The following is a 13,157-nucleotide window of genomic DNA, read 5'->3' as shown; positions in this document are numbered from 1 at the left end:
GTTTTTTGTTTGTTTGGCTGGTTTTTTTAATGGATTTAGTTTCATACGGAGGAGTTTAGTGGTGGTCCTAAGGGAACGGCACGGAGAAATTTAAGAAATGGTGGAAGAACAGTTGCTTTTTTCACATATGGTCTAAATCAAACCTACACGGGCCAGGAAACCGGGTTTTCCACTTCATCCTTAGCAGCTACGTAATGGTTGCTCCTTGTGTGCTCCAGACATAGTTAGTCTCTCAGGTCATTCCCTGGTGTTGGGCACAGAGATAGTCAATGGTTATATAGGGCTTCACGGGGCTATAGGAACAGGGATCCTTGCACCACCCCCCCCACTGGGAGGGGGCCCTGTGTCATCGCAGCATCTACAGCTGCCTGGTTAGGCACCAGTTAAAGCAGAAGCCCTTGGAAAGCTGTTTTGCAGGAAGTGGCACCAAACAGTTTGATAATGTTCATCAGCTGATGCTGTGACCCTTCCTTCTAATGCCCACGTTTGGAAACGTTCCCCATTTCAGAGGCAAAACCAGCTGGTAACACAGCTTCATGAAATTCAGCTGATCCATTGTTAAGATCTTGTCTGTGCTACAGCTTTGGCTACAGAAATGGCCCCAGTTTCTAGCATCCACTGGATCACAGCTGTATTCAAAAAAGAATGAGATAAGTTCACAGAGGGTAGGTCCAACTAGCCAACATGATCAGGGAGGCATGTCCCTAAACCTCTGACTGCCAGAAGCTAGGGCTGGACGACAGGGGATGGATCACGTAATAATTGCCCTCTTCTGTTTATTCCTTCTGAAGCATCTAACACTGGCCGCTGTCAGACAACAGGATACTGGGCCAGATGAGCCATTGATCTGACCCAGTGTGACCATTTTATGTTCTTATGTGTGTGGTCTAGCGACAAAGGATGACGTTGTTCCATTCTGTGCTACAGACCAAAATTACATCTATAACCAGGTTAGGGGGACAACTGGGTTGAAACCATGTTCCATGGAAAGCTGGTTGAAAAACCTGTTCCCCTCCCCTCCCCCAATATCAGGTACAACATGTTTGTGGCAAACTTGATTTATTTTTTTTTTTATGTTGATAGTGTCCCTTTATGTTGTGGATCTTTCAGTATATCTGAGAAATTCCGAGGTTTACGAATAAAGCCCCTTTTTAAAAATAAAATTAAGAGTGGGCTGAAATCTCCCCACTGAGGAGTAAGTGAAAGCAAAGGTTATTTTGGAAGTCTGAGCAGAGAATGGACGTGTGTCTGTATGTGGTGAAGGGGAGGTTGGGAACGGAGGAAGATGCTTTTTTAGCAGCTGACTAACAAATCCTATGAACAAACATGTCCAAAGCACTGTTGCGTGTAACATCTTTACTGTTTCTTGAACAGGATTATCACAAAATAATCAAAAACCCGATGGACATGGGGACAATTAAGAAGCGACTGGAACATAACTATTACTGGAGTGCCAGTGAATGCATGCAGGATTTCAACACAATGTTTACAAACTGTTACATTTACAACAAGGTAAAGAATGCAGACAAACTCCTAGCTGTGGCTCTGAATAGGGAAGCCTGCGGGTGGCTATTCCACTGCAACTTTTGACTAGGGATAACTTGTGCGCTAAAACTCTCCTGACAATGCCATTAATGGTAATCATATTACTTTTAAATGTACAAAGCTGTCTTTGTGTTGCATGTGTCTTTGCCCTCACTGGTTAAAATGGCAAACGTGTTCTTAACTGTAGGTAGAATTAATATCTTGGGGTCACAGAGCGAGTCAGCCGAGACTTCAGCCCTTTAATTTCATGGAGGAATTCTCTCAGATTAGCTAATGTTTGCACAAAGCTTTGTAGATGTTAAGTGGAATATAAGTGCTAAGTGTTATTCTCTTTGTCCAGTAGTAACTAATATCAGATACTCCTCTCAGCAGCAGAGGGCAGGTAAATAACTCCTATCATTATATCCGCTGTCCATGCCTCATGCGTTCTTCCATAAATCTCTTGTGCACTTTGTTGGTTGCTTATATATGCTTTTTTTTTTTTTTTTGGCTTTAAAGTGCTTTTTATTCCTTGTATTCTTTTTCCTAAGAGAGTTCATCATTGACTCATGCTGGGGAGCGAGCTGAAATAAATATATTAATTAGCTGGTACTGCAGCGAGGAAGGTGTTTATTCTCTTCTCCTGAATATTTTGCCAGACAGAGATTGACCAATCATCTGTTGCAGCTCACTGCTTCCGAACTGATATGTGGGACAGCAATGGTGTGGGCTTCTAAAGGAAGCAGTCTTCTGGTTCTTACATTGTATTTAAAGGCTGTAATTTGCCAGCTGGTCGAGGACAGGAGTCAGAGGGTACGTGCACACTGCAATGAAAGACCCACAGCGTGGCTGGCCTGGGGCAACTGACTCAGGTTCCTGGGTCTTGGGCTGCGGGGCTATACAATTGCAGTGCAGACATTCAGGCTTGGGCCGGAGCCTGAGCTCAGGGACCTTTCCCCCTTGCAGGGTTTTAGAGCCTGGGCTTCAGCCCAAGACCCAACATCTACACAGCAGTTTTTCAGCCCTGGAGCCCGAGCCCGGTGAGTTCAAGTCAGCTGACTTGGACCAACCAGGTTTTTTCATCCCCATGTAGACATTCCCTTAGAGCCCAGGCTCCAGCCCAGGTCCGAACCTCTACACTGCTGTTTTAACCCCGCAGCTTGAGCCTGAGTCAGTTGATCCGGGCTCCGATACTTGGTACTGTGGGTTTTTTTTATCACCGTGTAGACGCACCAACTGAGGCTGGCGTGAACACCGGAGAGTTATTTAATTCTCAGAGCTATGGCGCGTTCATTCATTGGAAGACAGTGTACATTTCCGGCTAGGGGATAAATGAAACAACGCGATTGTAAAGGCTTTCAGCCCCTCTTTGCTTCTCACGGGTGCATTATGCTAGTGCTGCCTTGTTCTGTCCACCCAGCCCACAGATGACATCGTCCTCATGGCGCAAGCCCTGGAGAAGATTTTTCTGCAGAAAGTAGCCCAGATGCCCCAGGAGGAAGTTGAATTATTACCACCAGTCCCTAAAGGCAAAGGTCGCAAGCCAGCAGCAAGCGCACAGAGTGCAGGTACTGACCTGACCAGATGGTAATCAATGTTGCAAGTCCATTGCTGATTCCTGACCCCCTTCCACCCTACCTGACTAGACACACAATTCGGAGGGTAGAAAAGGAGTGTGGTCTCATGGTCAGAGCAGTTGAATGAGATTCAGGATGTGTGGATCCTGCTTGTCTATCTATCCAAGGTACTTATGGGTTGCCCATCACCATAATATCTGCCTGCCTGCCAGTCTTTTACGGTATTTATCCTCATAGCAGGCCTGTGAGGGAGGACACTGCTATTCTCTCCAGAGCACAGAGAGACTAAGGGCCAGATCTCTAAAGGCGTTTAAGCTCCTAACTCCCATTGAAATCACAGGGGTGAAAACACGGGTTTGCACTGATTTAACGAAACAGCAGCAAGTTGCTGTGTAGATGAAATCTGACTGTGGCTTTGGGCAAGTCAGTTTGCCTTTTGTGCCTCAGGTTCCACATATGTCAGCTAAGGCACTAAGTCTGTAAAGTGTCTTTTGAAGGTGCTGTAGAAGTGCAAAGAATTATTTCATTAATCAATAATAGAACAGTGCTGGAACTTTAAAAACAAAAAAACCAAACACTTTTGCACGTTGTATTAAAATGCAGCTACTTCTGTGGGACAGATTACCGCCGCCCTGTAACAGGAATGGCAGCGTGGTGTAGCATATAATGCACTAGTCTGGGAATCCTGGGTTCTGTTCCCAGTTCCCCTTTTCATTTGCACCATAACGATCGGCAAGTTACCTGAACTTTCTCTGTGAAGAGGTTTGAAGTCTATGGAGTTAAAGTGCCGCATAAGTAGGCCTGGGTGAGACTTTTTTGGTGAAAAATGCAGATTTGGCAACATGGAAATGCTTTGCCGAGTTGTTTTGGTTGGAAAAAAACAAAACAAATTCTGAAAAATGTAAACATTTCATTTTGACATTTTTTAAATGAACCGTTTCAGTGTTCCGGTTCGGGGTGATGCTTTTTGTTCAAACCTTTCTTTTATTAAAAGAAAAAAAAATTACATGTTTAAAAATGGTTGAAATGGAAACAAACCATTTCATTCGATCTGACATGAATTTTTTGTCGACTTTTCAATTCACCAATAAATTTTGAAAAAAATTTCTTTTCCGTTTGACCCAAAATGGACATTTTTTAAAAAAAAGCCAGGATTGCAGTGACCTGAAAAATCATTTTTTTACCCAGCCTCGTAGACTAGTGGTATTTATTATTAGCTGCACAGAGCAGTAGGAAAAGCAGATTGAACCCAGCGGAGGTTTTCCTGCTGTGAACAGTCCTTTCTAGAGAATCCACACCCTTCCCTACCCTCCCATCGGTCTCCTTCTTTGCTGAGCACAGGCTAGTTCTGAGAGAGACTGGAAGGGAAAACAGAAACTGTCCCATAACAGCAGAATGACAGTCAGGGCTTGGAGCAGTTTGCTCACATATGGGCGTCCAAACACTGCAGAGAGAGCGGAAAGGTCCAGACGGTCATTGCTGTAGAATCCAGAGGCAACAGCCTCTCTTGGTCGAGCTAGCTGAGTGGCTATTGAATGTGCTGTGTCACATGTGTTTAACTGTATCGTTTTAAAGGAGCGCAGCAAGCAGCGGCCGTGTCATCTGTCTCCCCGCCAGCCCCTTTCCAGAACGTCCCTCCAGCTGTCTCTCAGACACCCGTTATCGCTGCCACGCCTGTGCCAACCATCACCGCAAACGTCCCGCCTGTAACTGCTCCTCCTCCTGCCGCTGCTCCTCCTCCTACCGCTCCGATTATGACAGTGGTTCCTCCCACGCCACCTGTAGTTAAGGTAAACAGAGCAACCAACTGTCTTTCTCTTGGCAGTATCGCATTTTTAGACAGGCAACCACTGGTCAGAAACATGAGTTACTTCCCTTTGCATTTGACTTTCCAACTCCACAGATATCACCACCAGTTACCCAGCTATGAGGCTGCATGAACGTAATGGCCTCTGAGGCCCAGTGCCCTACCCCACCTAAGAACTCCCTGCTCTCACCAGTTGTCCCGTAGATTTTGGTAGGACTGCTCCTTTCAGGTTCAAGAGCAGGCCCAACGAACATACACTCCATTTTTGTTTCAAATGGGCATAGCACAAATCAGGAAGTGCCTGATCCTGCGTTCCTGACTCCAGGGCAGTCTGTGGGAGTTTTGTCACAGTAAAGACTGTAGGAGGGCACTCCAGCTGGAAGGTATTGAAAGCAGCTTTGTGCTTTGAGAACCCGAGAAATATCAGTAGGATCGGCAAGTTCTGTCTTTCTTACTGATTGTATTCTGCTACCAATTGTACGCCTGTATTTTACTATTTAATTGGCTAATTTAATTTCCCAGTAAATTAAATTACTGCTCCAAACAGCTGCTGGCTGAATACCATTTTTTTAAAGAAATTGGATGAAAGTGTTAATCTAGTGACACAAGATTTTTTTTTTTTCTGCTTGAAATTTAACTTTAAAACAGGGTTGTTAACAATGTTCTGTAGAGGATAGCGAGCCCTGGACTGGAACACAGGGCATATGCGTTCTAGTACCAGTTTTGCCACTAGGTTGCTGTGGGGGACCTTGGCCAAATCACATCCTCTTTCTGTGCCTCAGTTTCCCCACCTATAGAATGGAGATAATGATATTGGTCTCCTTTGTGTAAAAGCACTTTGAGATCTACAGATAAAAAGTGCTATGTAAGAGCTAGATACTACTAGTGATGTCATGGTAGCACCCAGAGGTTATAATCGAGATCTGGATCCTATTGTACTAGACTTTGTACAAACACAAATAAGTCCTAATACCGTAAATGGCATGACTATAATTTAAATCCTCTTCACATGTTCCGGCCAATGGGGGCATTAGCACTTCAGAACTACCTGTACCATCCATTTACAGATTCATGCCACAAGGTGAGATAAGGTTGCATCTGTTAATAATCATGGAGCTTTTTGTTTGAGATTTTCTTTTTTATTTCCCACAGAATTAACCCTTGAATTTGCAAATTTATAACCCAAATCTTCTGCCAGCTAAATCCACACTGCACAGACATCTCTTTCATTCCGAATGCACTCTGTGCACAAATAACTCCTTTCCTAGTCACTCATATATTTTAGGTACATTTCACCTGCATATTAAAGAGGCTAGTAAAAACTGAGTTTTGCAAGAAAACACTGTTGCTCCCCAAGGGGCTGATTCTCTCCTCACATCAGTAATACTCAAGGACAGCTCCCATTGTAGTCAATGGAGTTACAGCCATGTAAACCTGGTGTAAGTAAGAAGAGAATCAGGCTATGTGGCAGGAATCGGTTGTGCTGGCTGAGCAGGATCAGGCCCCGAAATGGCCCTTGCCAGCACAGTCTGCAGGCAGGACCTGTATTCCCAACCACCTGTTCTTTGTTTCAGAAAAAGGGAGTGAAGCGAAAAGCAGACACGACCACGCCCACCACCTCAGCCATCACTGCCAGCCGCAGCGAGTCGCCCATCCCCCTGTCAGACCCCAAGCAGGCAAAAGTCGTCGCTCGCCGAGAGAGCGGCGGCCGGCCAATCAAGCCACCAAAGAAAGACCTCGAAGATGGGGAGGTCCCCCAGCATGCGGGGAAAAAGGGCAAACTCTCCGAGCACCTCAAGTACTGTGACAGCATCCTGAAGGAGATGCTCTCTAAGAAACACGCAGCCTACGCATGGCCCTTTTACAAGCCTGTCGATGCAGAGGCCTTGGAATTACATGACTATCATGATATTATCAAACACCCCATGGATCTCAGTACTGTGAAAGTACGTCCACATTTACCACCTCTTTTGCAGGGTGTCTTAGCTCTCTGGTTGCGAATAGAAGAGGGGTGCTGCTCTTGCAGTGGGTCAGTTCTTGATGGGTGGGGTGGAAAATTGACCAGAATTGTGGACCATTCAGATTTTTTTTTTCTATTTTGTTTCCCTTTTTCCACATCCTGGAATGTTTCCGTGTACTCCACACTGCACAGTGCCAACAGCTCCCTGAGCAGATAGTCCGGCTATCTAAACAAACGCCCCCCCTTGGCAGCGCTGTGCTCTGAACACAGGATGTGCGGTATTTCATAGGGTTTGATCCATAGAACCCCATGTACAGCAGTCACTGCCTTCCCATCAGTTGTTTGTGTGGCGTGGGCTCTGGATGGTCTTTGTGTGACACCAGGTGGGACCTGATTATCACCTGTTCACTCCGCGGTGGTAGATGTTACAAATGTAGCAGTGTTGCTAGCTAGCAGTGGTTCATGGCTGCCTTGTAGAGAAGCCTGTATTTCAACTTAGCTTACCTTGGTTTGAACATCAATGTGCTTTTCTTTTGGGGCGGGGAGGTTTCCCTCCATCCGCAGGGCTCCATGTTGCCCCCCCACCGCCCCCGTTCTGCTGGTCAATCGGCCATAGGAATCTCTGTTGGTTGAAATGAGATTTTTCCACCCACAGGCAAGAGATGAAGATGCTCCTGCTAGCTTTTACTTTTTATGTTGAGGGCTTAAACCTGCTCCCCTTAAAGCCAATGAGTGGGATTTCCAGAACTGCCTAAGTGACTTAAGAGACCCAGTGCTCCTCAGTCACCATCCTTTTTCTGAGTGCTCCTGAGTCACTTAGGTGCTTTGGAAAATCCCATCCACTACTTCTATGCACAATAATAATGGTCCAAAAGATCTTCCAAGTGATGCTGCAGTGTCTGGGATTACTACTGCAGCCTATTTTTTAAGGGAGAGAATTTTATCAGCATGAGCTACTGCATGAAGCCTGAGGTGAGGAGCCAACAATTCATGAGTTCTAAGCCTTGAGCAAATCATTTCACCTATCTGTGCCTCATTTTCTCCATCTGTAAAATGGGGATAATATTTCCCTACCTCACAGGGGTGTTGCAAGGACTGATGTTTGTAAGGTCCTACGTATGTGCTAAGTATCATTATTGGGAATGTTTACCCCACCCAGGGCTGGCTCTCTGCTGGCTGAGATGCTGCAAGCAGCCACTTGTGGAGTGATGACTCAAAGACCATCCTTATTCTGAGCTTGTATTTGCCCTCACTCTGTAAACCCGAGCCATCCCAGCGCTCAGGATTTCGTTTTAGATTTGCCACTGAGCCAAGCCGAGCTAAAGGGGCCTCCAGCGACTTCCTGGGAGGAGAAAAGGAAAGACGCTTGGGTGAGTTGAGTTTGCGCGAGCGCTGGTTGTACAGCAGAGAAGGGATTCTGGTGTAGGCAAGAGACGGGGGAAATGGTGGCAGAGCCCTGGTGCGCTGGCTGGGTCCAGGTTGAGAGCATGGGAAAATGGCTCCAGTGGCTCTTGGTGCATGTGTCATTACGTGGGAGGCAGACCAGCGTGGAGTAGGCAGGCAGCGGGAAGGGCCGCATGGAATATGGTTTGTAGTAGGAGGAGACCAGAGCAGATCAATGCCGGGGATGTGGGAGACTGAAAGACTTTTCTGCCTGTATCTTCTGCAGTGCTGATTGAGGGGAGGGCACGAGTGTTTTCTTGACTCGTTTTCCTTTTCTCTCAGGGGCAGGGGATGGGTGAGAGAGAGGTGTCCTCCATGTCCCCACTGGAGGGCTGAGGTCCCCCTGGCATTTCGGCCCTAGGATGGAGCTGCCACCTTTGCTATCTTTGGGTGACCAGCAGTGGAGGCTCCTCTGGGATGCATGGGGTGGGCAGTGTCCTGTTTGGATTGCCATGCTCTATCCTCTGCCCTTCAGATTTGCTTTGTGGATTCCCATGGAGGCCCATCGGGCTTCAGGTGGCCATGAGGCTCCATCCGCATGGATGAGATCACAGAACCGTAACCACTGCCAGAAAATCTATGCTCAGCTTCATGTGTCCATTTTCCCCACTCACTTCCAGATGTCAGCAGCTGCAGTGCTGACCAGGAGCCCAATCCTGCTGCCATCAAAGCCAGCAGCAGAACTTTCATTGATTTCAGAGGGAGCAGGATCAGACCATTGATGGGACTTTCTCTTTCAAGCTTACTAGTGTTCTCCCTTAGATCATTTTGGAACAGTTCCTTCCTCCTGCCTTGAGCAGTCTGGCTGTCTGCCTCAGTAGCACTCTCAGCCCCGGAAGTTTTAATCTAGCATAGATTGACTTTGATTCTTATTGTTTACACAATAAGGACGGTGATCAATTGCTCTCCATGTCCACTGAAGGTCGGACAGGAACTAATTGGCTTAGTTTGCAGCAAGGGAGATTTAGGTTAGATATTAGGAAAAGCTTTCTAACAATAAGGGTAGTTAAGTACGAGGACAGGTTACCAAGGGAGGTTGTGGAATCCCCATCATTGGAGGTTTTAAAGAACAGGTTAGACCAACATCTAGAGATGGTTTAGTTTACTTGGGCCTGCCTTAGTGCCAGGGGCTGCACTAGATGACCTCTTCAGGCCTCTCCCAGCTCTGCGTCTATGTGATTCTGTTGGATTGACATTCCTGCCTCTATCCTTGCCATGCAATGGAACTGGAATACATGCAGGAAGAAGAGACACCTGCAACGTTTATAGACCAAACAATCTGTTTGTCTCAGCCATGGAGAATTTACATTCTAAGGCCCCAATCCTGCAAGCGCTTATGCAGAGGAGTAATCCCATTGGAGCTAATCATGGGTAAAGTTACATGCTTAAGTGTTTGCAGGATGTGGGCTATCAGACAGACAGACAGGATACCCTGGAGGTCCTAAAGGACATACCTGGCTTAAAGCACGATCCTGTTAATTCTTTTGCACATGAGTAATTTTATTGACGAGGCATTCCATTAAGGCCACTGGGACTGTTGGAACTAGGGGTGCTGCACTTCCTGGCGTGAAGCGGTGTCCGTTATATACAGGGTTTACAGTTCGGTTCAATGGTTCTCAGGACCCCCACTATACAAATTGTTCCAGTATCTGTGCTGCTCACGTGAGTAAATTTGCTGCGGCCTAGAAGTGTTTGCAGGATATGGCTATTAGATTGTAGGGTTTTATTATTATTACTTTCACACGGCTCCCTTTTCCCTTCGTGTGAAATTTTGCTGACAGTGTTGAGGTGTTTGAGTTAATCATCTGGAATTAAGAAATCTAGACCAAGGCCCTAATTTTTAAGAGGACCCCTAACAAAGTCTGTAATTCTCCAGTTACATATCTGTGGATGCAACTGGGTGGGGTCATGCCCTTGCAGTTATTTACTCCCTGCTACTGCATGCACACGGTTCCAAATTCAGCCCTGAATATCTGTAAAGATCTCTGGTTTCTTTTAATGGGGTTTGGAAGGATATTTGTTCCAAAGCTGACTGTCCCTGGCCCAGTCCCTGCCTTACCCCAGTACAGACTCCCATTTTGGTAATATGATTTTTTTTGAGCTATGAATAAAATCTTCTCTAGCTGTCTCGCATAGGTGCTGGGGGTGCTGCCGCACCCCATGGCTTGAAGTGGTTTCCATCATAGACAGGTTTTACAGCTTGACTCAGTGGCTCTCAGCACCCCCGCTATACAAATTGTTCCAGCACCTCTGTTGTCTTGTGTTAAGAACAGTCAGTAAATTACCGATGGCTGGATCCTTCTTGGCTATCTCACTGGAGTAGTGCATTGACTTCAGTGGACTATTTTTGGGCCCAGTCCTTGAAGGTGCCAAGTGCATTCAGCTTTCTTGATGTCATTGGAAGCCAAAGGTGCAGAGGGCCTTTCCAGAGATGCGTAGCACCTTGCAAGATCACGTCCCAAGTGAGTAAGGCAAGTGGGATTTCCGCCTGGCCCTTCCCCCAGCCCCCACGATATAGAGCTAAGGAATGAAATCCTGATCCTAATGAAGTCCATTGACTTCAGTGAGGCCAGGGTTTTGCCCAACAATCCGTGGAAGCAAGATGCTTTAGATGAGTTCTGTGTATTATCCATGTTTTTATGAAAAACAGACCTATTTGAGAACACTGTGATTTCTTTGGCCAGCACTAAATTCACACTCAGGGTCCTCTCCATTGGCTTTTGGTGCTTTTATGGACCTCAAATTTTTAACTGCAATATATAAAACGTGGACCTCTGACTGCACTGTCTATGCAACTGAGTGACATTCTCCTCCCATTTGCAGTCTGTACTTTATTAGTACCGTCGGGAAGGTTGGAGACAAATTAACAATGAACCCTGTAGAGTCTTTTATAGATAAAGACTCTGGAACTGCCTCTCGTGGGGTAGAATTTTTCTTAATAAATTCTCTTTGAAGTGCTGTTTGGGATTATTTTCTTCTGAACTGTTTTGCTGTCATCCTTGGCTTGTTGGTACTTTTTCATAAATGACCATAGTGTGATTTAATTGAGACAGGCCCTGTACATTGTTACATTAACAGAACGTTACGTCGCCTCTAGCACAAGTGCCACTGGGCTTTGTTTATGGGTCTGAAGGTCCCGAGTTCAGTTCTGTAGTGACGATCAGCGTGCTGGTATGTGGAGTGCAGCCACAGTCCCTGGAGCATTATGCAGAAATTAACCTCTTTAGCAACTAGAGTACATGGGCTTGTGTGTTCCTGCTCCCTGGATGTGTGAGGGTTAATTCTGCAGAGTTAATATTTCATGTCTCGGCAGGTATTTGTCTAAGGCCCTGCAGTGAATTGTATAGTAGGTATATCTCGGATGGTTTGGAGGGTACTTTCTGACTGTGCTTGTACCAGTAAGGTGGGCTGGGCTGGTTGCCAGGGCTGTCTCCAGAAAAGGAGAGATGATGAGGGAATACAACTGAGCTAATTCTGACAGGCCGGCGGCCCAAGAAAGGATCTTTAGTGCAGAGTGGGAATGTGTACGAAGGGGGTGCTGCAGGGTAAAGTCGATCAAGACAGAATGGGAAGAGCTGAGGGAACTGTAGGACTCTCCTGTCCGATTCCTTGCAGAAGTTTCTACTCTTAATGAGCGTGTGCCCATGTAAATTCCAGGAGCATCACAGAGCAAAACTAGTGCTGTAGAGTGCGTAAATCTTCCATGGTTAGCAGAGAGTGGAACTGTTCGGTGGAGTGGCGAGCAGGAATGATGCACATTGAGGGGGTTCTGGAGTACACTAGATCAGTGAAAGAGGATGGATTCATTTAACAACTCTGTGGCTGCTGCAGGTTATTTTGGTAATTACACTCAAATAGATTCAAAATAATTGCATTGAGCCTGGACTCAGGACTAATCCTTTGCAATTCCCATAGCTGTATCCAAGGACAAACATTACTCCGCCCTCTTCTCAGTGCTGAGGCATCATCCCTGTTTTCCAAATGGGAAGACTGAGGCACAGGAAGCTGAAACGTTATGCCCAAGATCACCCAGTGCAAGACCTGGGAACAGAACCCAAAGCGCCTGACTCCCAGCCCTGTGCACTGGCCATTAGGTCTCTCTTTGTCACTGCAGAGACAGAAATATGGATGCGTTTGCCCTTTATTTACCTCGGAGAATACAAGTAACCATACTCGGCAGTTGCCCTGTTAGAGGATTTGCTTCAAGAATAAACCATTGGCCTCCAGGAAGTTAAAGGTGCAAGTTCATGAATTTTCTTGAAGCAAACTGCTGTGGTTTCAGAGCAGCCCAGCTCAGGGTTTTAAAGCAGGGGGACTTTTTTTTTTTTTCAGGGAGTTACAAAGCTTTCTTTAATTGCAGCTGTTCCGGGAGTAATTTCCTCTAGGTTTAAAAGAACTAACCTATGAGTTCATATAACTTGCAAGCGGGTTATGAAGAGTCCTGGACTGAATCCCAGCTGATGTAAATCGTCACAGCGCTATGGAAGGTGATGGAGAAACCGATTTATGCCTGCTGAGGGTCTACTCCCTTGTCCCTGAGCCACACAGTTGGGGCACCAGGGTCTCCTGTTATGAAATTACTAATTTAAAAGACTCCATAAGCCCTAAGGTTGGGCTTTCTGAACAGAGGCCATGAAAGTTGGGTGCCTAAAGGTGTCTACACTGCAGTCGGAGGTGCGATAGCAGCCATGTCCAAGCTAGTGTCGATCTAGCCAGTTCATAGACCGATAGCAGGGTAGCTGCAGAAGCAGAGGCTTAAACATACCTGGGCAGCTAACCTGCACTGAAATCCTGCTGCCATGGCACACAAACTAGGTGAATTAAAGCTAGCTCAGGTATAGCGACA

At 46.2% G+C, this 13,157-nt stretch overlaps 1 protein-coding gene across 4 annotated transcripts in view; it reads left to right on the top strand.

The window, feature by feature from the left end:
• Window positions 1-13,157, top strand: part of BRD3 (bromodomain containing 3) — a 53,574-nt gene that overhangs the window by 24,366 nt on the left and 16,051 nt on the right. For all 4 annotated transcript variants that reach the window (XM_030536042.1, XM_030536041.1, XM_030536044.1 and 1 more), the window contains exons 3-6: window positions 1,375-1,512; window positions 2,945-3,092; window positions 4,677-4,891; window positions 6,483-6,854. In XM_030536042.1, the coding sequence (XP_030391902.1) occupies window positions 1,375-1,512; window positions 2,945-3,092; window positions 4,677-4,891; window positions 6,483-6,854 (873 nt within the window). The remainder of the gene's footprint in view (window positions 1-1,374; window positions 1,513-2,944; window positions 3,093-4,676; window positions 4,892-6,482; window positions 6,855-13,157) is intronic.

This window comes from Gopherus evgoodei, chromosome 16 (assembly GCF_007399415.2).
Source record: "Gopherus evgoodei ecotype Sinaloan lineage chromosome 16, rGopEvg1_v1.p, whole genome shotgun sequence".
NCBI classification, from domain to species: Eukaryota; Metazoa; Chordata; order Testudines; family Testudinidae; genus Gopherus; species Gopherus evgoodei.
Note: the sequence above shows the minus strand (reverse complement) of the source record. Positions and strands in the feature narration are given on the sequence as shown.